The sequence below is a fragment of the Lepus europaeus genome, chromosome 12 (assembly GCF_033115175.1).
Source record: "Lepus europaeus isolate LE1 chromosome 12, mLepTim1.pri, whole genome shotgun sequence".
In the NCBI taxonomy this organism is placed as follows: Eukaryota; Metazoa; Chordata; class Mammalia; order Lagomorpha; family Leporidae; genus Lepus; species Lepus europaeus.
Window position 1 is genome coordinate 6,434,623 of NC_084838.1, and position 24,348 is coordinate 6,458,970.

The window sequence follows — 24,348 nt, forward strand, 5'->3', positions numbered from 1 at the left end:
CTGTCTTCTCTCCGGGGAAGCACTGGCAGACGCTGTCGATTTAAATTGTTTCCTTATTGGACTCTCACTCTCCGGCCTGGGCTGCGTTTCATCAGCCGGGAGCCTCGATTGCATCGCTGTGACCGACCAACGCTCCTCCAGGAGCTTGGCCAAGGCCTGGGAGACCCGGCCCTCCAGGAGCTGGCGTGGCCGGGCAGGGGCAGACTGGCCAGAGGGGGGGCCTTCTGCCACGGAGCCCTCCCGTCCCAGGGTTTGAGTGAGAGGCCCGGGAGCAGCCCTCACAGGAACCCTGGAGCACACGGCGTCAGAGCTCGGCCAGCCCTCGGCCAGTGCTTCCTCAGCTGTGACTTCCCAGCCTCCTGCGTCAGAACAACCTGGTTCCTGCCAAGGCCCGCATGGTGGTTCTCAACCCGACACGCTTTGGTGGGACCTGGAGACGATGTGGGTCACCCCCCCGGAGCTGTCCTACTGGCAGGATGAGGCTGCACTTCTCCCCCCACCCCAGCAGCCCCCTCCCCTCCACGAGAAACGCCATGCTTAGTCTGTGGTTCACAAGCATCTGCTCGTGAGGCTGAGTCCGCTGCCCCCCAGGCTGGGGCTCCGGGCTGGACACACTGTGGACAGGACAGGTGCTGCTGGGAAGGGGACGGTCGCAGGTCACACTGGGGGCTGTACCGTGGCTCCACCCTGGCTGCCTGCCTCCCTAGTACCCAGGGTCCCTTTCTTTAACTTTCTGCTGGGTGACAATGCCAGCTGTGCCCGTACCTTAGCTCTGGCTCTGGAAGGAGGGCCCGTGGGCCTGCAGGTTCCTGGCAGCCTGTGGCTAGGAAGTGGCTCCCACAGCCCTAACCCCTTGTCACCTGCATATAAGAGACCCAGGGCTGCCAAGGCTCTGGGGTCTGGTAGCTGTACTTACTAGTGGGCAGTGATACTGGCCTGGGCCAGGTGCTGGGGAGAAGGAGCGGTGAGCTGACTGTGGAGCCTAGACAGACTCCTGCTGGAAGCGAATTTCGCTGTCCGAGAGGCCAAAGGAAGCACCCTGCATGGCCTTCAAGGCCTCTTTGGTTGCCTGGAGCCTGCTAGGCTGTGTCCTCCTCGACCAGGGTGTCCACTTACCAAGGGTGCTGCCCTGCTGCCCTGGGGCTCTGGGCCTCTGTCTGCTTGTTGAGGAAATGGGCGTGGCCAGGGTGCTGGGGCACCTGTGACCGCCCCAGGAGCTGTTGTGACTGCTGAGTAGTGCGATGAGCCCATGTCCAGCTGCAGGCCCTGAGGGAGGACACAGCGCTGGCCCTGTACTGCCCCAGTTCTGCCCAGCTCCGGGCAAACCAGGGTGACACAGAGGAAATACGATCCCTGTCCTTGAGGCGTGCTGCGACCACACCATGGGGTGGGCACGTGGCCCTCGGCTTCCCCAGGTGCCTCAGCACCCTGTCCTGGTCAGCTCAGCCCCCCACAGCTTCTCGGCCTTTCTTGGGGCCACCTCCTTCCCTCTGACGCCTCCCCTGGATGGCTCTGCTACCACAACACCCTCCTCCTGCGCTCCTAGCTCTGACGTCACTGCCCCCTGCTCCCTGGGAGGTGGCCCACCCCCACTGGGGGGCCTTCCAGGAGGTTTGCTCCCGATTCCCGTGACCCTGAGCCAGCGCCCAGACCCTGGCTGCATCATGATGGCTTTTCTGGGCCAGGCCAGAGGGAGGCCCAGCACTGGACGGCCTTGCTGGGGTGAGGAGGAGCCCAGCCTAGTGGGGGGGGGAGTGGCCATGAAAATAGCTGGACTCTCCTTGGTGACAGCCACTGTGGCTGCCGTGGTAGAGGGCCTGCCCCACCTCTCTGGCTTCGCACGTCTAATTGTACATCTTGAAGCTAAAAACGGAACCCAGGCTCTGTAATTACCTGTCCCCAGCCCTGGGGAGCCGGGGGAGCACGCCCTGCAATGCCAGGCTAGGGAGGAACGGACACGGGCGCCCTCCGCCAGCAGCTCCCGTGCCCCACGGTAACCCCACGGGCGGTGCCCGGGGAGGCCACGGGCTGGAACCTTGGCTTAGGGTAGCTGTTCCTGGTTACCAGCACCTAAGCTCTCTCCTGTTTCTAATCCAATTCTGAGTATAGAGACAGCTCTCAGACACCCCCGCATCAGAGCCTCGGCGAGCCTGCCCTCGGCCTCACCCAGGGTGAGAAGCTTCGTGCCGGAACCCGGGGGTCTTGGCCTCCTGGGCACAGACTGTCGCCCCCTCTGGGCTTGAGGGTTCTGCAGCCTGGCCTGGGGCCTGGCCTGTTTTCCTAGGGAACACCTTATCCACAGTGTTCTTCAGGGCTGCTCGAGTGTTGTAGATTTTCCACACTCCCCTCTTTCTGGGACGGGTGGCTCCTGTGCCTCTGGTCATTCCCCCACTCCCCGGGCGCCTGGCTGTCAGGACCTCCCGGGGTCTCGTGGTGCTGGGGTGGCCTCTGCGCTCCCCAGAGACTGTTCCCCAGAATGGCCTTCCAGCCTCTCCCCACATTGCCATCCCCAGGACTGGCAGGCCAGTTAATTCTCTTGGTTTGGCCGACTTTAAAAAAAAATTAAAAAGCAACTGATACTTGCAGCAGGGAGAGAAAAAAGGAGGTAATGTTTCCTCTCCCCTCCCACGCGTCTCCGTCCTCCCTCCTCTGTCTCCAGGAGCCCCAGCCACCACGGGGCCCTGGCGGGCAGTGACTCGGGCACCTCCGGTGTTCCCCGTGCACCTGCTCGCTCTCGGCTGCCACTGTTTTATTTCAGGAGACGCGCGGTCCTGTCGGAGGTCCCCGCCCACGTCTGCCCTGTGGCCTGAGGGGCAGTCTCGGACCCTTCTTTAGGCAGCTGCCCTCGGTGCTGTTGGGTGGCCCCCGTCACACATCGGGTTGTGCTCGTTTTTGCCCAGGTGTCACCACTGCTGTTGTGGCCACACGCACACATGGACACCTGTGGCTGCTGGCACTTCCGCACGGCCCCGTGTGAGTTTGGGCCAAGACTCCTCTCCAGCCCCCTCCCCCCACAATCCCCTGCTCCAGCCACACCAGCCCTGTGCCCCTCCTTCACCTGTGAGTGCGTGCCCGCCTCAGGGCCTTTGCATGTGCCCCGATGGCTCTTCCCCAGGTGTCCATGTGGCTCACCCTCCCTCCCTCAGTGTTTGTTCCCATGTCACCTTTCCATTAAGATCTTCCCTGGCTGCCTGAGCAGTGCCTACCCCCTTCCCCACTTCCTTCTCGCGGTGCTGGGCCTTTGCTGCCTCTCAGCTGAGTGCTAGCCTGCTGTCTTCATGGTTGACCGCTGACGTCCAGGGCGCCTTCAGCAGTTCTGGCGTGTAGAGGGGCTGAGTGAAAGGTGTTGAGAGTCAGGTCCCTGAGATGGCCTGGCCAGCTTCCAGCCCGGGGCTCCTGCTGACCGGCCGCCCCACCTCTTAGGAGCGTCCCTCACCTGGCCCAGGCCCAGGCCCCAGGTCCGTGTTCATCTGCCCTCAGCTCCACCCTCTGCTTGGGACCCAGCTCCCTCTGGGAGCGCTGGGTGTGAGGGGAGGCGGCGTGGGCTCTGGAGGTGGTCTCAGGGAAGGGGCGGGACTGCCGTGCTGCCACGGGCGAGCTTGGTGGCGCGTGTGAGCCGTGGTGGCAGCCACCGTGGGAAGTGGCCACTGTGCTGGTGTGTATTTGGCCTGGGCTGCTGCTGTGCCCTGTGGGAGCGGTGACACAGAGCAGGTGACAGTTGAGAGCCCTGTGGGAACTGGAGTGCAGCCCGTGCCCATCCTCCAGCCCTGCCCTGGCTCACTTCCCCAGAGGCAGGGAACCCGCCCATCACCTGAGCCCGGGAGGGCTCCACGTGGCTGTCTCTGCCTGGCCCGGCCCGGCAGGGCGGACAGGAACCACAAATGGGCCCGGGCTTCCTGGCCGGCCATTCCCACAGCAGCCTCCGAGGGGCAGGAGGAAGCCCCAGCGCACTCTGGGCTTCTGTTCGCAGACTCCCGTCCCAGTCCCTGGTGTCTCAGCACACCCGGAACACACAGCTTCCTCGGCTCTCCATGGCTGCTGCCGGCTCTGGGAGGGGTGGGGAAGGGGTCTGGGGGTCCACATGGACTCCACAGCCACCCCCAGTTATCTCCCCTCTCCAGCTCTGCCCCTCTGTCTGCAGCCTCTGTGGTTGCTCGTGGCTTCTGCCTAAGTTGCAGTCCATGGAGACAGGCAAGAGCCGCTCTCTGATCCAGCGTCTGCCCTGGGGCTCCTGGGGCTCCTGAGGGCCTGTAGACCTGGCCCCTGCTGCTCACCTAGCCCCTGCCCTCTGCTCTCCCCCAGTTGCCTCTCTGCTACTTTTCCATTTACCAAGTGTGTCTCTACCCCCAGGCCCTTTGCATTTTCTGTCCACCTGTCCAGCGTTTTTCCTTTTTTTTTTTTTTTTAAGATTTATTTATTTATTTGAAAGTCAGAGTTACACAGAGAGAGGAGAGGCAGAGAGAGAGAGAGAGAGAGTCTTTCATCCAATGGTTCACTCCCCAGATGGCCACAACGGCCAGAGCTGTGCCAGTCATGAGCCAGGAGCTTCTTCCAGGTCTCCTATGTGGGTGCAGGGGCCCAAGGACTTGGGCCATCTTGTACTGCTTTCCCAGGCCATAGCAGAGAGCTAGATCAGAAGTGGAGCAGCCAGGACTAGAACTGGCGCCCATATGGGATGCTGGCGCTTCAGGCCAGGGCATTAACCTGCTGTGCCACAGCACCGGCCCCGCACTTTTCTTTTTTAAGATTTCTGCTTATTTATTTATTTGAGTGGTAGAGCTATATGCAGAGAGAGGGAGAAACGGAGAGAGAGGTCTTCCATCCGCTGGTTCACTCCCCAAGTGGCCACAGTGGCTGGAGCTGAGCCGATTCGAAGCCAGGAGCCAGGAGCTTCTTCCAGGTCTCTCATGTGAGTGCAGGGGCCCAAGCACTTGGGCCATCCTCCACTGCTTTCTCAGGCCATAGCAGAGAGCTGGATTGGAAGAGGAGCAGCCGGGACATGAACCGGCACTCATGGGATGCCGGGGCCACAGGCGGAGGCTTAGCCTACCGCGGCATAGCACCTGCCCCATCCGGCTGTCCTCACCCCAGGTCTTCTCTCCACGCCTCGCTCAGATGTCACTGCCTTGACGGCCATCCCATCCACTCACCTGAAGCAGTGGCCGTCGCCTCTTCACCCCTGCCCGGCACTCCCTGCCCTTGCTCTCCATTTTCCTGTTTATCTGTCCTCCACGTAGTTTTGAAGGCAAAAGAGGAGTAGTTTCATTGTGATAGATTCACCTTCCAGCCACGTACGCTGTACAGTCCAGGGGGTCATCGGTCCATCCACAGAGCAGCCACCATCCCCACAGTCAGTGTTTAGAACCTGTCATTAGGGCCGGCGCCGCGGCTCAATAGGCTAATCCTCCATCTGCGGCACTGGCACACCAGGTTCTAGTCCTGGTCGGGGCGCTGGCTTCTGTCCCGGTTGCCCCTCTTCCAGGCCAGCTCTCTGCTGTGGCCCGGGAGTGCAGTGAAGGATGGCCCAAATGCTTGGGCCCTGCACCCCATGGGAGACCAGGAGAAGCACCTGGCTCCTGCCTTTGGATCAGCGTGGTGCGGCGGCCATTGGAGGGTGAACCAACGGCAAAGGAAGACCTTTCCCTCTGTCTCTCTCTCACTGTCCACTCTGCCTGTCAAAAAAAAAAAAAAAAAAGACCCGGTTGCCCCTCTTCCAGGCCAGCTCTCTGCTGTGGCCAGGGAGTGCAGTGGAGGATGGCCCAAGTGCTTGGGCCCTGCACCCCATGGGAGACCAGGAGAAGCACCTGGCTCCTGCCATCAGATCAGCGCGGTGCGCCGGCAGCAGCGCGCCTACCACGGCGGCCATTGGAGGGTGAACCAACGGCAAAGGAAGACCTTTTTCTCTGTCTCTCTCTCACTGTCCACTCTGCCTGTCAAAAAAAAAAAAAAGAAAAAGAAAGAAAAAGAAAAAAAAGAAAAGAACCTGTCATTAGGCCAGAGAGGAGTCCTGTGCCCGTTAACCACCCCTGCCCACCCCTGGCAGCGCCGCCCTCCTCTCTGCCCCTGGGTGTGTCGTGGAAACACCTTGACCTAGCACAGCGCCTCTTGGAGGTTGACCACATGTGGCACCGTGGCTGCCTGGGCTCTTGTCTGGGCACTGCTGGACCACGTTGTGTTTAGCTGGTCCCCAGCTGGTAGCCATTGGGCTGCTCTTCCTTCAGGCTGCTGTGGCTAGGCTACAGTGAACGTGAACCGGGATGTGTGTGGTGCAAGTTGTGTCCCCTGGGGGTGGGATTGCTGGGTCACGTGGCAGCTGCGTTTAGTGGTTTCCACACAGACACGGGTAGGGGCCTTGGGTACCCAGCTGGTCCCATGCCCTCCCCGCCGTGCACCTGCCAGGCTCTCCCAGGCCCCGGGACTGTGAGTGGAGATACTGGCTGAGAGTTTTGCCTTGAGTCAGACAGTCCTGGCTCCCATCCTGCTTTTTCAGCCCCTAGGAGCGTGATGGGGGTCAGGGGCGGGGGTCTCTCAACCCCTCTGCCCTCAGCTGTAGAAGAGGCTGCCTAGAGCCCACCTTCCCAGGCTGCCTTGAGAAGCAAACACGCTGAGTTGGGGAGGTGACCGTGGCTCCCTCCAACCTCTGCTCCAGTCTGGTGGTTAACCCGCACTCCCGGGTCACCCTGGGCTGGAGAAGTCACTTCCCGAGCTGTCCAGTTGGGTGGGATGAGCTGGACATGAGGCCTCTCACAGCCCCTCCCTTCCGTGGCCTCCCCTTCCTGAGCTGTTCTGCCAGGCAGGCCGTGGGGGGCCGGGGAGCTGCTGCCCGGGATCCCACCTCCCACAGCTGCTGGGAGAGGATTGCGTGAGCCTCTCACGCCCACTCCAGGGCACAGCAGGCCCCACGTTAAAGGGGCTAAAGGGTGCCGAGTTTTCCAGTGTGGTGGTGCTCCGTGCCCAGGTGGAACTTGGGGGAAGCCAGGGCCCCGCTTTGCTGTCTGAGCGCCCAGAGCCAGGCTGCCTGGGATCAGTCCTGCGGTGGGCTCAGGCAAGGCTCGCGCCCCCAGAGCCCTGATTCTCCCCTGGAATTGGGCTGCTGCGGGAAGCTGCCCGTGGGCCCATGAGGCAGGCTGTGCTGCTGGCGCTTCTGAGGCTGTGGAACAGCTCGTGGACCGTGGGGCCTGGAAGCCTGGCCTGCAGGACCCGGGGATGGGCGGGTCCAGCAGTGTCCGGCTACGGGCCTAGGCACCACCCACGTCTGTCGGGAAAGTTCCGTGTGCGCGGTGGCTGCTGGAACTATGATGAAGAACCAGGGTTCGGGCCCAGCCGCGCCGTTGGCCGGCTGCCTGCGGCTGGGGAGTTTGCCTGCCTCAGTCTTTTCATCTGCGCAATGGGCTGATAGAAGTCAGCCTGGGAGGACTCCCAGGGTCCCCGAGATGATGGTGGAAGGAAGCACCCGAGGTCACGGCAAAGTTGGGGGAGGGGCAGTGCTGGGCACAGAGGTTGGGGGCTCCCGGAGGTGCAGCTGCCCCAGGCCTGCGGTCCCCCCCCCGACTCCCCCGTGGCTTTCACTTCTCAGTACGTCTGCTGTGTTTTTACAACCACACAAGCACAGCTCTGTGAGAAAGCAGTCCCTTTACGTCACCAAGTGAGGCGAGAGAGCCCCTCGTCCCTGGTTCCTGCAGGTGCCGGGCCCCTGCCCTGTCGCTCCCTCGGGCTCACACACTGACCATGCCGCGCCCCGTCCCCCTCTGGCCTGCAGGGAGGAGGTGCAGGAGAACTGCGTCCGGTGGCGGAAGAGGTTCACCTTCGTGTGTAAGATGAGCGCCAACCCGGCCACAGGCCTGCTGGACCCCTGCGTCTGCCGCGTGTCCGTGCGCAAGGTGAGTGGCGGCGGGCGTGGGGCCTCCCCGTGCGAGACGGAGGGAGGCGCTCTGCCCCACTCCTTTCTTATGGCTGTTTGAAAGGCAGAGGACAGGGAGGCGAGCTGCCATCCCTGCTTCACTCCCCAGATGCCCGGAACGGGGCCCGGGGCTCCCCCCGGGGCTCCCCCCGGGGTGGCAGGGCCCCGTGTTCCCAGCTGCGTCAGCGGGGCGCTCAGGAGCAGAGCAGCCGGAGTCGGGCTGGTGCCCGCGTGGGACGCCGGCTGCGCCGCAGGGCCGGGCCCTCTGCCCCTGGTCTTGTCCTCCCCAGCACTCGTATCTGGGAGGACCGGGGACACCCCTGAGGTCTCTGGATTCCCTGGTCACCTTGTTGCTTGTCTCCCTCCCCGTGCAGGAGCTGAAAGGCGGGAAGGCTTACTCCAAGGTAAGAGGGGCCCTGAAGGGGCGGCCCAGGACTGGCAGGGCAGTAGTTTCTAGAGTGTGTGTGGCTTCCTCTGCCCCCCGCAGGACACACAGCCCTGCCTGAGCTGTATCCCTCTCTGGAAGTCTCACAAGGCAGCGTGTGCTTGTCGCCACACAGGCAGGGTCCCCAGGCTGCGTTCCGCGCCCTCCTCCGCCAGGCTCCCAAGGGACCCTTCCATCAGCATCACTTAGGGTATTCCCATCGTACACACGGCGCGGTGATAACGGGTGGCCATGCTTTCGAGCGCCGTAGGAGGCGCGCCTTGTGGTTGCCCTCAGCCCGTGTGCACGGTCGGGCAGTGACGTCGTAAGACGCGCGGTTTCTGCGGCGGGCTTTTCCCACCTGTCACGTGACGGGTGCCTCTCGTGCAGGCAGATTGCCGTGTGCATATGCTGAGGGCAGCCACGTCCTCCCCTTGCGTGGCTGGTGACAGCGCCGGCTCAGCCAGGCCCGCCGTGGGTTTGCACACACAGACGGCTCGGCCCACACCATCAACCTCTTCGCTGGGTGCTGGCTCTGAGGACGCCCGCCCTGCAGAGGACAGGAAGTGCCTCGGCCTCACCTCCTGCTCCGCTGCTCTGCGGGGACGCCTGGGGCGGTGCTGCCCAGGGTGGCACCCTTCCTAGTGACCCCAGTGGCCCCAGCTCAGGCGCTGGGCTGGGCTACGCCCTCTGCCCCAGGCCATGGAGCTGTCAGTGGAAAGCGCCCTTCCTGGTGGCTGAGGTAGGGGAAGGCGGCCGAGAGAAGCTGCCAGCAAACAGCCAGGGCCTACCCGGCTGGCACTGACTGGCTCCTAGCACACTTCAGGCCCGCTGCCCCCCACCCCCGCCACTCTGCACGAGAGCCCCCGGCACAGGTCCTGCTGGCCCTTGGCCCTGAGCAGGAAATCGAAGCCCTGGGAGGTGGCAGGCGCGGCCCGTGTCAGTTCTGGCTCTGCCGGTTAAGTCGGGTCACTTGCCCTGCCTCACCGTGAAGGGGAGGGTCCCTCTGTGAGCAGGGGCGGGGCTGGGGTCCGAATCTACTTCCAGGCACCCAGGAAGCGTCCCGCAGGGCCCAAGCCTGGCACTCCCACCTCTGCTGTTTGCCCTCTGAGTCTGACCAGCTCGGCCGCGTCCTGGGTTTCCTCCTGTCCTGCACTCCTCTCCTGGACAGGGTCAGCAGCAGCCCAGGTCCCCAACGGCCTGTCCAGATGTCGGCTCCGCCCACCAGACCCTCACTCCCACCTCCTCCAAGGGATGTCCCTGGGGTTCCCGCCCGCCCGGCAATGTGTCCGTTCCCCACTACTCCCGGAGCCCCCTCCGTGGGGCATCCCCCTGCCCCTGCCCGCCATCAGGTTCCCACAGGCCTTCCCTCCTCCCCGCCTGCTCCACAGCACGGCCTTGTTTCCTGGGGAACAATGGGTCTGTGTCACAGGCAACAATGTCTTTTCATGTCAGGCGTGCTGGCCCCGGTGCACACTGGGACGCGGCACAAAGGCTGCTTTGTGCGGCTCAGGGATGTGAGCTCCTGGCTTTGCCACGTTGCGACCCGGGCCTCTGTCCTTGGGTCCTGGTTATGCAACAGTCAGTCTCAGTCAGGGCTGTGGGCGGGCCCAGGAGCTTTGCCGAGTTAACCCCCTGGAGCACCTGCCAGCCCTGCACCCACGCTGTCCTTCCCCCTCCCCCCAGCTGGGCTTCGCCGACTTGAACCTGGCGGAGTTTGCAGGCTCGGGCTCCACGGTGCGCTGCTGCCTGCTGGAGGGCTACGACACCAAGAACACGCGCCAGGACAACTCCATCCTCAAGGTACCTGGGACCTGCTGACCCGGCTCCTGGCGCTGACAGACGGCTCTCACCTGCACAGGCAGTGAGAGACACTGCAGGTGTGGCCAGGCGCCTGCCTCAGTTTCCCCACCCACGGTCGGGGTGGACACCATCAGCCTGTCTGGGTTTGGCGTGCACTTCCTGCGGGATCACACAGTGCCGAAGACTCGTCTCACCTCATGACCCCCAGCAGCCTGTGGGGTGTGGTGTCTTGGTAGCCCCATGAGACACTTGGATTAGGTCCATGGCCTCGGGTCACGAGCAGAGCTGGCACTTGACCTCCAAGCCGTTTGACTCGGTGGCCTGGCCTCACGTGACGCAGGCTGCCTGGCTCCTGGCAGCAGCAGCAAGTGGAGGAACCTGCCCTCCCAGACCTGGGTGTGCATGGGCGGCTGCCCGCCCTGCTGGCCACGTGCAGGTTTCCGGTGGCGGAGGCAGCCCCCGCGCCCCAGGCAGCAGAGGTGTCTGGGTGGCTGCAGCCACAGCACCTCACTTCCTCTGTCTCTGTGCCCTTCCCTGGTAGGGAGAACAGGCTGTTGGGACACGACCTCTCAGGAGACCCAGTGCAGGGCCCCGGGCCCAGGCCTCTGTGACCCTCTGCAGAGAGAACTGGAGGCACCAGAAAAGCCCAGGCCGGCGGCACTGAGCCGCAGCACTTGTCCGCCTCCCCGCGCTGGGCCCGCGGGTCAGCCAGGCCAGACCACGGGGCCTGTGGGACAGGGAGTTTTGGAGGCAAGGCCGGCTGCCCTGTGTCCTGTCCACAAGGTCCTGAGCAGTTGCTTCCGCTTCCTTGTTCTCCACCTGGGGCTGGCACTGCTCTGCAGGCTGCTGTCAAGGCCAAGAAACGATGCATAAAAAGCCGCCTACCCACTCCCCGGCTGCTCCGTTTCCAGTGCAGCTCCCCGGATGGCCTGGGAAGGCAGCAGAAGATGGCCCAAGTGCCTAGGCCCCTGCACCAATAGGGAGACCCCAGATGGTGGCCCTCAAGTAAAGATTTAAAAAAAAAAATTTTTTTTTGATAGGCAGAGTGGACAGTGAGAGAGAGAAACAGAGAGAAAGGTCTTCCTTTGCCGTTGGTTCACCCTCCAATGGCCGCTACGGCCAGTGCACCGTGCTGATCCGAAGGCAGGAGCCAGGTGCTTCTTCTGGTCTCCCATGGGGTACAGGGCCCAAGCACTTGGGCCATCCTCTACTGCACTCCTGGGCCACAGCAGAGAGCTGGACTGGAAGAGGGGCAACCGGGACAGGATTGGTGCCCCGACCGGGACTAGAACCCGGGGTGCCGGTGCCACAAGGCAGAGAATTAGCCTATTGAGCCGTGGTGCCGGCCTCCCTCTTTCTTTCTGTAACTATGTCTTTCAAATCTTAAAACAAAAAGCAAGGGGCTGGCACTGTGGCACAGTGGGTTAAAGCCCTGGCCTGAAGCGCCGGCATCCCATATAGGCACTGGTTCTAGTCCCAGCAGCTCCACTTCCGATCCAGCTCTCTGCTATGGCCTGGGAAAGCAGTAGAAGATGGTCCAAGTCCTTGGGCCCCTGCAGCCCCCTGACTTCTTTTATTGAGATTTATTTGAAAGTCAGTTACACAGAGAAGGAGAGGCAGACAGAGAGGTCTTCCGTTGGTTCACTCCCCAGTTGGCCACAATGGCCAGAGTTATGCCGATCAGGAGCCAGGAGCTTCCTCCTGGTCTCCCATGTGGTTGCAAGGGCTCAAGGACTTGGGCCATCTTCTACTGCTTTCCCAGGCCACAGCAGAGAGCTGGATCGAAAGTGGAGCAGCCGGGACTCAAACTGGCGCCCACATGGGATACCGGCACTGCAGGTGGCAGCTTTACCCTCTACGCCACAGTGCCGCCTGCCCTCTCTTTTCTTTTTAATGACATATTTATTTGAGAGAGATCCTCTATCCCTTGGTTCACTCTTCAAATGGCTGCAACAACCAGGGCTAAGCCAGGCTGAACCCAGGAGCTGGAGACTCTGGGTCTCCACATGGGTGACATGGTCCCAAGTACTTGGGCCATCTTCTGCTGCCCTCCTAGGCACATTGGCAGGGAGTTGGAGGGAGGTGGAGCAGCCGGGACTCAAACTGACACTTCATGTGGGGTGCCAGTGTCTCAAGCAGTAGCTTAGTGACTGCACCGTGTCGGCCCCTTACAGCTGACTCTTGCTATGCACCTGTTGTGCTGGGCATAGCCAGGAGGCAGGCCTTGGGGTCACTTCCAACCTCCACAGGGGGCCCAGGGAGGTCCCTCAGCAGGGGTGGGAAGGTGGCGGGGGGCCATGAGTGGGCTGGGTGTGGGTGGCGTGGTGGCTGATTCTCTGTGCCCCCCTAGGTCACCATTGGCATGTTTCTGCTCTCTGGAGACCCCTGCTTCAAGACGTGAGTGCTGCTGGGCCGCAGGAGTGGGGTGGGGTTCAGGGACCTTTCCTTCCGCCGGGCCCTGGGGCTCCCCTGTCTCCATCTGGCCCCGAGGTTGGGATGCCCCAGTCACACCCATGTGTCCTCCGAAGGCCACCGTCCACTGCCAAGTCCATCTCCATCCCGGGCCAGGACTCCTCCCTGCAGCTGACGTGTAAGGGTGGCGGGACCAGCAGTGGCGGCGGCAGCACCAACTCTCTGACAGGGTCCCGGCCCCACAAGGCCCGACCCACCATCCTTAGCTCAGGTACTATTACCCCCCTGCCCGCCTCCACTGCTTCGCTGTGCGCAGGGCCTGGGGGAGAGCTTGCTGAGGGGAGGGCGGTGTGGGTTTTGTGTGCACCAGCTGATGCCGTGTGTGCGCTGTGCGTGTGTGCGCTATGCATGCCGGCTGCAGCGCCGGGCCCCAGGGTCCCAGCACCAACACTGAGGCGGCATCCCTGCCCCCAGACCCCCGGGGAGAGACAGGTGTTCGTCACAACACCAGTAAATTGTGTGCCTGTCCACCTGCAGATGTGAGAGGGCTGGGGGAGACAGCCACAAGGGGCAGAGTGTGTCTGGGGCCAGGAAGGCTTCCTGGAGGAGGGGGTGTCTGAAGTGTAGTCTGGCGTGATGTGCCCCCCACCCCCACCCCACCCCGGGATGTCTGGGAGCTCTCACTTTCCCACTCGCCGTGTGACCTTGACCGGGCTCATGTCTCTCTCCAGGCCTGAGTTCTCCTCTGAGAGACGGGGTCAGTAGTGGAATCACATGCAGGGCGGCCTTGGGGCTCAGCTAAGCAACGTGTGGGCCTGCACGCATGGGCACCGCGTCTTGTATTGCTTTGCCGTTAGGAATGCTGTGCAAAGAGGGAGGGAGCCGGGGTCCCAGAGGAGGCCTGTGGGCGAGTCAGGCGGTGCCACCGGCAGGGGGAGCCCTGGGCTGCCCTCAGGGTTGGCGGGACCCCCAGGCCTTATCTGGTGCTGGGTGGGGTGAAGCAGGGCCCCCAGAGCTGTGAGCTGTGGCCCACGCGCTGCTCCCCGAGGTAGGCTCAGAGCCGGTCAGCGAGCAGACAGCACGCGTGGCCCTCGTGTGTGCCATGAGGGGTTTGGGAGAACGCAGGCCTCGGCGGCTCAGCCAGTGCCTGCGGTTGCTCGGCGGCTCTGCCCGCTCCGGCCTAGGGTCTGTGAGGGGCTCTGACACCCTAAGGCCCAGCTTCCCCAACTCCTGTCTTTGCCGCAGACCCCGGAGGCAAGACCTAGAGCAGACAGCTGGGCACAGGGCCACCCTGGAGCAGAGCTGCTTCCCGGCCCCAGCACTCTCCAGCTGCAGGGTGGGGGTCCCACAGGGGAGACCCGGCCACCCAGGCCCTGGCTCCATGTGCAGAGGCCCTGTGTGGCTTTGGGTGGGTACAGCAGGCCCTGGGACACTCCCTTCTGGAGATGGTGGGTGGGGTGTGTCCTTCGCTCATGTGTCCAGGAGCCTGGGGCATGGGTGCTCAGCGGAGCCCTGACTAGGCCCTGCTGCTTCCCGGGAGTGCCAGGAAAGTTTGCCTTGGAAGACACACAGGCGACTCAGGACAGCCCCCGCCCCCGCCTGCCCCCCTCCTGTTTGCTTTGCTCTGGCCATGCCAAGCCACGCTCCTTCCAGCCTCGGGCTCTTTCCTGTCCTCTCCCTCGGTCTGGAAGGCCCTCTTTCTCCTGGCCTAGCCGGCTGCCTCTCTCCCACGCGTCCCAAAGGCTGGCGTGGTGTGGCACTTGTTGGGTGTCCTTCCTCTCCGCTGGCCTGCGGCAGGCGCTGTCACGGCTGCAGGATGGGTGAACCTGGGCCCTGAGGCGGGGGAGGACAGCGTGAGGGGTGGTGGGATCACGGGCGCCGCTGAGGAATCCCGCCCCTCCCTGCTGCCTCCCAGGGCTGCCGGAGGAGCCAGAGCAGAACCTGTCCAGCCCCGAGGAGGTGTTCCACTCCGGCCACTCCCGCAACTCCAGCTATGCCAGCCAGCAGTCCCGGATCTCTGGTGAGCAGCCACCCCCTCACGCCCTGGGGTCCCTGCGCCTTTGTCCCCCTCCCCCAGGCTGTCCATGACCTTGGCCCCCAGGCTATAGCACGGAGCACTCGCGCTCCTCCAGCCTCTCGGACCTGACGCACCGCCGCAACACGTCCACCAGCAGCAGTGCCTCGGGCGGCCTCGGCATGACCGCGGAGGGCCCCGAGGGCAGCGAGCGGGAGCACCGGCCCTCCGAGAAGCCGCCGCGGCCCCCGCGGCCCCTGCACCTGTCAGACCGCTCGTTCCGGTGAGGCCTGCGCTCCCTGGCCCCTGACCCCTCCCTGTGGCTCTCTGAGCCCCACTTGGCCCCTGGGGCACGGTGGCTGGTGCGGGCCCTGCAGGGTGCTGCTGCTGCTTGTGAGCGCTGAGTGCCTGGAGCAGTCCGCTGGCCTCAGGGTGCTGGAGATGCGCTGGGGGGACACGCCGCGGGCTCGCCGCCGACCGCCCTCGTCCCGCCCACGGCCTGTCCTGCTCTGACTGCTGCCCCTGCCCACCAGGCGGAAGAAGGACTCGGTGGAGAGCCACCCGACCTGGGTGGACGACACGCGCATCGACGCTGACGACATCGTGGAGAAGATCGTGCAGAGCCAGGACTTCACCGACGGCAGCAACGCCGAGGGTGAGTGCCTGCGCGGCCGGCGCCGGGGGCTGGGCCGCCCGGGCCCCCGCTCAGCCCGCGTCCTCCTCTGTCCCCACAGACAGCAACCTCCGGCTGTTCGTGAGCCGGGACGGCTCCACCACGCTGAGTGGCGTCCAGCTGGCCAACAGGTAAGGGGTGCAGGCCGGGGGCGGGTGAAGTCCCTGCAGCCCCCAGCCGGCTCTGAACGCCAGCTCTCGTCACCGCAGCCTCGCTGGGGCCAGTCACGTCTCGCGCAGCCTTAGTTTGCCCGTCTGTCGAGTGGTGTGGGCAACACCCACCTCCCCTGGGGACCTGGGACAAGGGCCTCAGGGCTGAGCATGGTGCTCCTGGCTCCTGGGAACCCGGGACAAGGGCCTCAGGGCCGGGCATGGTGCTCCAGGCTCCTGGGGACCTGGGACAAGGGCCTCAGGGCCGAGCATGGTGCTCCTGGCTCCTGGGAACCCGGGACAAGGGCCTCAGGGCCGGGCATGGTGCTCCAGGCTCCTGGGGACCTGGGACAAGGGCCTCAGGGCCGAGCATGGTGCTCCTGGCTCCTGGGAACCCGGGACAAGGGCCTCAGGGCCGGGCATGGTGCTCCAGGCTCCTGGGGACCCGGGACAGAGGGCCTCAGGGCCGGGAATGGTGCTCCAGGCTCTTGTGTCAGCCGGGAAATCGTCTGGCCCTGCACTTGGCAGCACCGGGGCTCACCAGCTGCTCATTTGGGGTCTCACTGTCCTTTCCTGGTGGTGGTGCCGGCTCATTGGTGACTGAGCACCGCCTGTGCCCCAGGCACCGGGGCGGGGGCCGGGCACAGCCATCAGCCACACAGTTTCTGCCCGTGTGACTCACAGCAGGGGCGTATTAGGGTCAGGCTTTGGCTGGGACGCTACAGTTTGCAGCCTTCTCACAAGGTTGGTGCGCAATGTGCCAACTGCACCTGGCACACCACATCCATGTCTCACGTGACCTGGGTACAGGGCTGTGCCGAAGGCTTTTCCCCACCTGCCGGTGGGCCAGGTTCAGATCAAAGTCCCAGCATCGGCGCTGGCTGGACAGCCTGGTGTGTTGCTCTGCTGACCCCTGCTGGCCGAGGCGCAAAATTGCAGCCACCAACTCCTAGCTGGCCCCTTGGGCTGCCCCTGGTGGAAGTTTATAAACGCGGCGGCCTAGCTCCCGCTGAGAATGAGGAAAGCAGGGCTCGCGATCGGGAAGAAGCAGTCTGATCCGCCAGGTCTGGAGCCCCGGGGCCCACACGCCCGGCAGGTGCTGCCGTGCTGGGCTGCAGTGCTGGCAGCTCCCTGGCTGTCTGCTGCCCCCTTGGCAGACCTCAGAGTCCTCGGAGCCCCGGTGAGGGTGGAAGGGAACGGCTGGGTGTGTCAGCCGCGGGTGCTGGCTCAGGGGTCCCCACACACTGAACCTCGCCACCTGTGTCGCCGGGAAAGCGCGTCGACGGCTCCAAGCTCCTCTGTAAAGAGGCGCCAGTGCCAGCTTTACCCAGGGGCCCAGGGGTCAGCTGACCTGTCCCTCCCACAGGGTCTCCTCCGGGGTCTACGAGCCGGTCGTGATCGAAAGCCATTGAGGAGCCGGTGTCCGGGCCGGAGAGGGGCCTGGCTCCTCGGGGGTCCAGAGCCGCATCATTCCACGAGGAACCTCCCTGGACCTGCCGCCCGTGCACTCCAGCCCACACCTGCCCGCGCCGAAGTCATTCCATTGCCGCCCGCCCACGCCGGGACCTCCCACCCGCCAGGCCCCGGGCACCACTGTGAATATGCTCCTGTGAACCACTAGAGGGCAGGACGGTGGGGCCCACACTGCACGGGGGACACCGGCCAGGCTGGCCAGCTCCTACACAGTGGGGATGCCTGTGTCCCCGCGCACTCCAGGAGCACCAGCCTTGGCCACGCCCTGGCAGGGCCTTGCTCCGTTGCCCCTTGCCCTCGGGAGGCCAGTCCACCTCGAGAACCCTGCACCTGTGACCCTCTGGCTGCTCGGCGCTTCTGTGTCCTGGGGGACCCGCTGGCGGCAGCCTCCTGAGAGCCAAGACCTCAGACCCCACCCACACTCTGGATTGAAGCCCCCGCCTCCCCCCACGAGTTCCTCCTGCTGCCCTAGCAGCCTGCACTTTGCACGTGCTTGTCCCCAGCACAGCCCCACTTCCTGTCCGCGAGACTCTGGCCGCTGCCTGCTGCGCAGCCAGAGGCCCAGGGTCTGGCAGCCCGGCTGGAACTCGGCGCTGCCTCCTCCCTCCAGTTACCCCAGCTCAGGCCTCAGCCCCGTGCAGAGGAAGGGCTGAGCATCGTGGAGCCCTCTGCTCAGGGCTGGGTCCTGAGCGGCTGGTTTCCCTGCAGGAAGGTCAGGGGCCTGGCTGGGTGGGGGCAAAGCCCCCCTTCCTCTGCCCTCAGGTCAGCTGGCCTGGGCTGGGCCTGCCGCTGGGGAGGTGGCGGTGGGGGCCTGTGACTGGACCGGCCCGGAGCTGGCTTCCTGGCCGAAGAACCCTCTGTCCCCTCTCGGAAAGCATGTGCCACTCGCGGGCAGCCGGGGTCGGGGGCAGTCCGGCCCTGCGCCCACCCCTGCCCCTCGAAAGCCTCAGCGCTCAGCACTTTGCCCCTGGCCCCGTGACTTGCTTGAAGGCGGGCTGTTGCTGCAGCCAGGCCCCGACAGACGCCCTGCCCCTCTGAGAGCTCACTCATTTTGTAGAAACCCAGCGGGCTGGTGTTCACTTCACCCGTAGCTGTTTTTCTCCCCGCCCGCCCTCCTGTTCTTGGTTTTGAGTTCCCAGTTCCTTTGCTATTTCCTCCTCCCCCAGGTGAGGGAGGAGCTTCCATCCCATGCCCACCTGCGGGCTGGGTCCCAGCAGGGCTGGGGCCCGGCCCGGGCTGGAAGGGGTGCTGCCACGCTCCCCGGGCTGGGAGGGTGCCTTGCCCAGTTCTGCAACCGGCTGGGAGGCTTGAGGTTCTCGGTCTGGCGCTCCCTGGCCTTGGGACCAGAGCCTGTCTGGGGCTTTTGTTCCTGTTCTTGTTTTAATCACCTAACTCTGGTAGAAACTGAATGTTAGAAGGTGCCTGCCGAGGCACGCGGGCCATTCGCACTCTGGTCAGGGTGGAGAGGCCCTTCCTGCCCCGCACCTACCTGGCACTTTAGCAGGAAGCTGGCCGCACTGTCCCCGGGCGATGGGGGAGCCCTGCCCCTGCTGGGGTCAGTCCGGCGAGGGGGTTCCGATGCAGAGTCCCGGGCCGCGGCCACGGAGACTCCTGCCATCAGGAACCCCTGTCCCACCCAGCTGCCCCAGAAGGAGGCAGAGCCTGCGCAGCCTCCCACGCCAGGCCCTGGGCCAGGGTCACTGGACTCACAACTTGGCCACAACCAAATCGATGCCGGCTGGGGCCAGAGAGGCCAGGAGCCCGGGCCCCACCCCCGGGGAGCCCTGCCCGCAGCTCCCTGTCCCCTCAGGCTCAGTGACTTCCCACCAGGTGCCCGGCTCCTGGACTTCGGATTTGAGAGAGAGTATATTAGAGCTATTTTTGGAAAGCAAGTGGTCTATGCAATGCCGGTTTGGAATCGGAAGTTTTAACGTTTTTACTAGGAGAGCTACGGGAAAATAAAGGTCTGAGATATTTTTAGGTGTTTTCTTTTCCGTCCAGTCCCCCACAGACTGACCGCCCGGGCGCAGAGCGTCCCTGCTCCTCATCTCCGGGTGCCATCGCGGGGTGCGGGAGGGAGTGCGATTCCCCTCCTCTCTAACAATGCCGCTGCCACCATGCCCAGCTCCGTGGGCTGCGTTCTGTCCCTGTCCCCGCTTCTAGCGTAGAAGGTAACATTGTACGGGGAAATCAGCCTAAGAAATCAGCCTAGCATCGGATGTCTGTTTTGGGGGAGAAAATATTAAATGTTGCAGTTTTTGTTTTTGCTGTTTTGTTTTGTACCTTGTGACTTCGCCACCTGACAACATTGCAAAGGAAGCCAGCTGTGTGAGGCGACCCTCAGGCGGGGGACATGTTGACATGTTAGCTCCAGCTTCCCGGTGGGGGTGGGGCCGCAGCCCCGAGGGTTGGTACCTGCGGGTCTACACCCGGTGAGCTCGGGAAGCTCAGTGCCCACGGCCAGGCGGCCTCTGAGTGGCCCTGTGGATTGAACAAGAGCGTGGGTTAGGGAGGCCTGAGCTGGGTGGCTTGGCCAGCCCGGGGCCCCTAGACGGGGCAGGAAGCTGTGGTGGGGATGGCTGACCCCCCGGGGAGCCAGCTGAGGGAAGGAATCGGGCGTGGGTGAAGGGGTGCTCCTGGCAGCTTTGGGAGGGCGGCCCCCAGGTCAGAAGTTGGCTCATAGGCCCCAAGGAGATCAGTGTGGTGGGGGGAGGCGGATCCCGCCAGGCCCAGGCCCTGCCCCGCCTCCCCAAGTGCCCCCGCAGGGAGGCCTGGAGCCCCCAGACGCCCAAGCCTAGCATCTGGGGACCTAGCACACGAGCACACACACGCACACACGCACATACACAGACGGCCCGCTGGGTCGCAGGCTGCTTGTTAAAGCAAGCCCCATTCAGGGTGCTGGGGGTACGGCAGTGGCCGTGTTACCGGTGAATGGCAGGGTTCTTGTCTTCGTGCAAGAAAGAATTCAGGTGTGAGACAGAGTAGTGGAAAGTAAAGTAGCAAAGTTTATTAGGGAAGGGACATCCGCAAGAACGGATGGGCACCTCTCCAGACAGGACCTGGGAGGGAGTGCAGTCGCTCGGACGGGGGAAGGAGCAAGGAGCGAGGGTACATGGTTGAGTGGAGAGATTACACCTGGCCAGGCAGGCGGGCGGCTCAGCAGAGAGGCAGAGGGCTGAGCGCGCCATCTGGTTGAGGCTGGGGTTTTAAGGAGATGGGTCTTTGTCTCCACACATCTCCTCCCGAAACAAAGGATTTTATGGATGTAAATATTAAGAAGCTCCTATCTGAGTTTTCCCTTGAAGGTATCAGAGAGGAGGAAGCCTAGCTCGGGCCATCCTGGGTTCAGAGGAAGGGTGAGCAGGACCCTCTAGAGAATGGGGATCCGGAGCAGGGGGTTTGAAGTGCAGACACTGGGCTGCACCTGGAAGGTTATCAGGCAGAAGGGGCGGGGACCCCCACCTGGCAGGTTATCAGGTAGGAGGGGCAGGGCAGGATGCGAACACTGGGCTTTGGGAGGACTTTGAGATGCAGATGCTGGACATGGACGTCTTCTCTTTAGGCCTTTGTCACACACACAAGCTCATATCTGACTTCCTACCTAACAACCACAGACCCTACGCTCCGCTCCGGGAGGTCGCAGTGGGTGGGCCGGATGGACGAGTAAATCGGCCAATTAAAGCCCACCGCGCAGTGTCCTGGTGGAGACACGGAGGAGGGGACTCGCCCCCAGCTGCGAGGGTGTCCCTAGGGTAGGACACCCCGGTGAGACCAGGTGGGTGAGGAGAAGCGGCGCCAAAGACGAGGGCGCCCCAACTCCCCTTGTCCTTAGAGGGAAGGGCTTCCAAGATTGGGGGGCTGCCCACGGGGACACCTAGGGCCCAGAGGCAGCCGGTGAGGGAGGCAGGGGACACTGCGAGGGCCGCCAGAGATGCGCTTTCCGCCCCATTCTCAGCACCCCCTCCACAACAGACAGCCTGGGGCCTCGCTCACCTCCGAGGCTGTGTGTGATCTGAGCCCTCAGCCTCGGCTCCCTTTTCTGAAAAATGCCACTTTCAACCCACCCGCGTCCCGCTCTGGCTTGGGGACCCTGGCCTGTTTGCTTTCGCGGGCGGGGGCTGGGGAGAGGGTAGGTCCAGCAGGGAGACAGGCGGGCTGGCCATCTGGGTTCCCAACTCCGTCCCATTCCCCAGGGTCAGGGATGAACTCCACCCACTATGCCTTTGAAAAACTACACTTCCCGGCATGCAAAGGGAGGCAGTGGTCCTGGGGGACTACGACTCCCAGCATGCCCCGCGTCCAAAGCCGGACGAGCCCGGACCCGGAACCGGATGTGCCTTGCTGCTCCGGTGGCGGAGCGCTGGGGCCATGGTGAGACTGGGACCTGGTGCCGGGGGGTGCAGGGCGTCCGGGGGTGCGGTCCCGCGTCTGCTCGGGAGCTGGAGCTCGGGCATTCGGAACGCGTATTGCTCTCCCGACGGCACACGTAGGGCAGGAGACGCCGGGGCCGGGCGCTCGCTCCCCGCTGGGAACTGCCCCGGGTCAGACCCGCGGACAGCTGTGGGCTGGGCAGCGCAGCGCGCGAACGGTGCTCCCTTCCCTCCAGGCCACGGGGACAGACCAGGTGGTTGGACTCGGCCTCGTCGCCGTTAGCCTGATCGTCTTCACCTACTACACCGCCTGGGTGATTCTCCTGGTAGGTCCGCCTCCTCGCCCTCGGCGTCCGCCATCCTGGGTCGGGGGCCCGGCGCTGCGCGTGGTGCTGCGTTGTGTCGATGGGAAAGTTGTGGCTCGGAGACACGCGTGGCCTCAGCTTGCTTTTTCTTAATTTTGAGTTTTACTTACGTGAAAAGCAGAGACAGACTCCAGGATCTTGCATCCCCCGGTTCACTCCCCCAAATGGCCGCAGCGGCTGGGGCTGGGCCGGTGTGAAGCCAGGAGCCAGAACTCCATTCGGGTCGCCTGCACCCCAGCTCCTAGGCCGTCATCCGCTGCCGCCCAGGGCGTGCAGCGTGACTGCAGCGGGGTGCCAGGGTCCCTAAGCCGCGGCGCCACAGCTGCCTGGTCTTTTGAAGACTATCTGTTTGAAAGAGAGCGAGCGAGAGATCCTCCATCCGCTGGGCGACTCCCCAGAGCTCTCTCAATAGGCCAGGCTGGGCCAGGTCCGGGCCATGAACCAGGGACTCCATCTGAGTCACCCATGTGGGTGGCAGGACCCAGATGCTGGTGCCATCATCTGAGCCTCCCAGCCCCATTAACCAATCAGGAGAATTGTCGGGCCTGGGACCAGGATACAGGGATGGGGTAGCAGCGGCTTGCCCTCGTCCCACCCGGCCGCTGATACCTGTTAGCTTTGCCCCTGAGGGAAGTCCTGGTCCTTCCTGCTAGCCTGCTGGCCCCTGGGCTTGGAGAGCACCCGTGGGCTTTTTCAGTTTCTCGTGAAGATTTGGTAGCTCCTGCTTGGGAGGTGCTGGAGCCCAGCTCGGGAATGTGCCCCTTGCTAGGCTGTGCGTGCCTTAGGGCAGGTCCCCAGCCCCCAGTCTCAGGGCAGCCGGCACCAAGCGTGGGCCCAGCAAAACACCCATCAGACAAGAACAGCCAGGCACCAGGGCGCCGCTGTCAGGAAGCCAAGAAGCACCCCAGTGCTAGGGGCGGGGGAGAGGGGACGGTGTGGGGGCCCGGCCGGGGAGCGGTGCTCAGCAGAGCTCTGCCTTGGCGCCAGCCGTTCATCGACAGCCAGCATGTCATCCACAAGTACTTCCTGCCGCGAGCCTACGCCGTCACCATCCCGCTGGTCGCGGGCCTCCTGCTGCTCCTGTGTGTGGGTGAGTGGTCGCCCAGCCCTGCACGTCTGAGCACGCCTCCACGCGGGACTCCTCCACCCTCAGGACCGCGTGCCGGTGCCGTGGTGCTGGCGGCCCCCTTTCCCTGCCCGCACCCCGTCATCCCTGCGCTCACACCTCAGCCCTCCCTCGGCCTCCTGCAAGCCTGGCTCAGAATTCTAGAGCCTCTCATCTCTCGCGGCTTCCCGACGGCTTCCCGGGGGAGGGGGCCGCGTCCTGACGCCAGCACGGGCTGCGGCGTGAATAGGGGCTCCAGGGGTGGTTAGGATGGTGACTGGGTGGGCAGGTGTGTGGTTGAGGACTGATGGAGACAGCAGGCGGCCTGGAGGGCGGTGGGTGGGTGCCAGCCCTGGGTGTGGGTTGTTCCGCCTCCCGCCGCCCTGAGCCCGTATCTTCCCTGCCCCCGCGGACTGTGTGTTCCAGGACTGTTCATCACCTACGTGATGCTCAAGAACCAGAGGGCGGCCAAGAAGGCACAGTGAGGACCCAGCGAGGAGAGGCTCAGGCCAGGCCGAGGTGGCCGCCGCTCCAGCCTGGCCGCCCTGCGCACCTCCCTGTGGGGCGGAGCTGTCCAGCACCCACTCTTGAGCGACAGGACCCAGCCCCACCTGCCCTGCCAGAAGCCAGCAGCGGGAAGGGACCCGGAACGCGGCCCTGTCCCCTGTCTCACGGCCTGATAGCTGCCGGTCCCCCCCCCCGGGTTCTGCCCGCAGGCTCAGGGTCCCCTCCTGTCACACGCTGGCATTGACTTGGCGGTTCTGACCAGGCGACCCCTCCGCTTAGGCAGCTTTCCTGGGCGCCACGCAGCCCAGACCCCACAAGGACGTCTGGACTTGGGAAGCCCTGGGGGAGGATGGACGGACCTCTGGGCCACCCCCAGGCCCCCAGCCTCAGCCACGGGGCTGGCCACTGGGAGACTCTAACAGTAAACGCTGATCAGGCGCCGTGGCTGTGCTGTCCTTGGCCAGGGGGGCTGGCTGGACGGGCTGGGCTTGGGAAGCCCTGGGGGAGGATGGACGGACCTCTGGGCCACCCCCAGGCCCCCAGTATCAGCCACGGGGCTGGCCACTGGGAGACTCTAACAGTAAACGTTGATCAGGCGCTGTGGCTGTGCTGTCCTTGGCCAGGGGGGCTAGCTGGACGGGCTGGGCTTGGTGTTGGCCCCAGCCTTGGTCTCTGGTCGGGAGACCCTAGTCTGGGCAGTCTGCCTCTCTACCACATCTTTGCCGGGGATGGATGAGGTTGAGCCCCGAGCGCTCACAGCTGAGGAGTCACCCTGGCCAGGAGGGACTGGTCCCTTAGGGGCCCTTAGAAGCCCCAGCCGGTCTCCCATCTCGCACCCAGTGTCCCAGTTAGCACGGCCCTGGAAAGCAAGGGCTGCCCCAGTATTTGGTTGACAGGGCCAGGCTGGGCGGCGATCTCCCCGTGCCCGGGCGGCAGCCCTGTCCTTGGCACCGTGCTGAGCTGACCCTCCATCACGAAGCCCTGCACGTGGTCCCCCATCACCGCGAGAGGCTGGCTGCAAACACGCTGTCCTGTCCTGTCCTCGATGCACCGTCTGCCCTCCATTCAGGCAGAGCTGCTCACCCGGGCTAACTCCCCTCCCTGTGGGAACAGCTCCTGCCCCGTCAGGGTCCTCCCAGTGTTTGCTGAG

The 24,348-nt window shown here is 64.3% G+C and overlaps 2 protein-coding genes across 2 annotated transcripts in view; both read left to right on the top strand.

The window, feature by feature from the left end:
• EEIG1 (estrogen-induced osteoclastogenesis regulator 1) overlaps positions 1–19,114 on the top strand; it is a 31,110-nt gene extending 11,996 nt beyond the window's left edge. Inside the window, exons 2-11 of the mRNA XM_062207484.1 lie at positions 7,760–7,880; positions 8,275–8,304; positions 10,011–10,127; positions 12,478–12,524; positions 12,656–12,810; positions 14,455–14,559; positions 14,641–14,836; positions 15,087–15,208; positions 15,288–15,357; positions 16,742–19,114. Coding sequence (XP_062063468.1) covers positions 7,760–7,880; positions 8,275–8,304; positions 10,011–10,127; positions 12,478–12,524; positions 12,656–12,810; positions 14,455–14,559; positions 14,641–14,836; positions 15,087–15,208; positions 15,288–15,357; positions 16,742–16,787 — 1,009 coding nt within the window. The 3' untranslated portion in view covers positions 16,788–19,114. The remainder of the gene's footprint in view (positions 1–7,759; positions 7,881–8,274; positions 8,305–10,010; positions 10,128–12,477; positions 12,525–12,655; positions 12,811–14,454; positions 14,560–14,640; positions 14,837–15,086; positions 15,209–15,287; positions 15,358–16,741) is intronic.
• A 2,053-nt stretch (positions 19,115–21,167) lies between these two features.
• DPM2 (dolichyl-phosphate mannosyltransferase subunit 2, regulatory) lies at positions 21,168–23,851 on the top strand. The gene is made up of 4 exons (XM_062207486.1): positions 21,168–21,222; positions 21,458–21,547; positions 22,574–22,676; positions 23,118–23,851. Exons 1-4 carry the CDS (start codon positions 21,220–21,222, stop codon positions 23,174–23,176), a joined length of 255 nt encoding a protein of 84 aa, XP_062063470.1. The 5' UTR covers positions 21,168–21,219; the 3' UTR covers positions 23,177–23,851.
• The last annotated feature ends 497 nt before the right edge of the window (positions 23,852–24,348 follow it).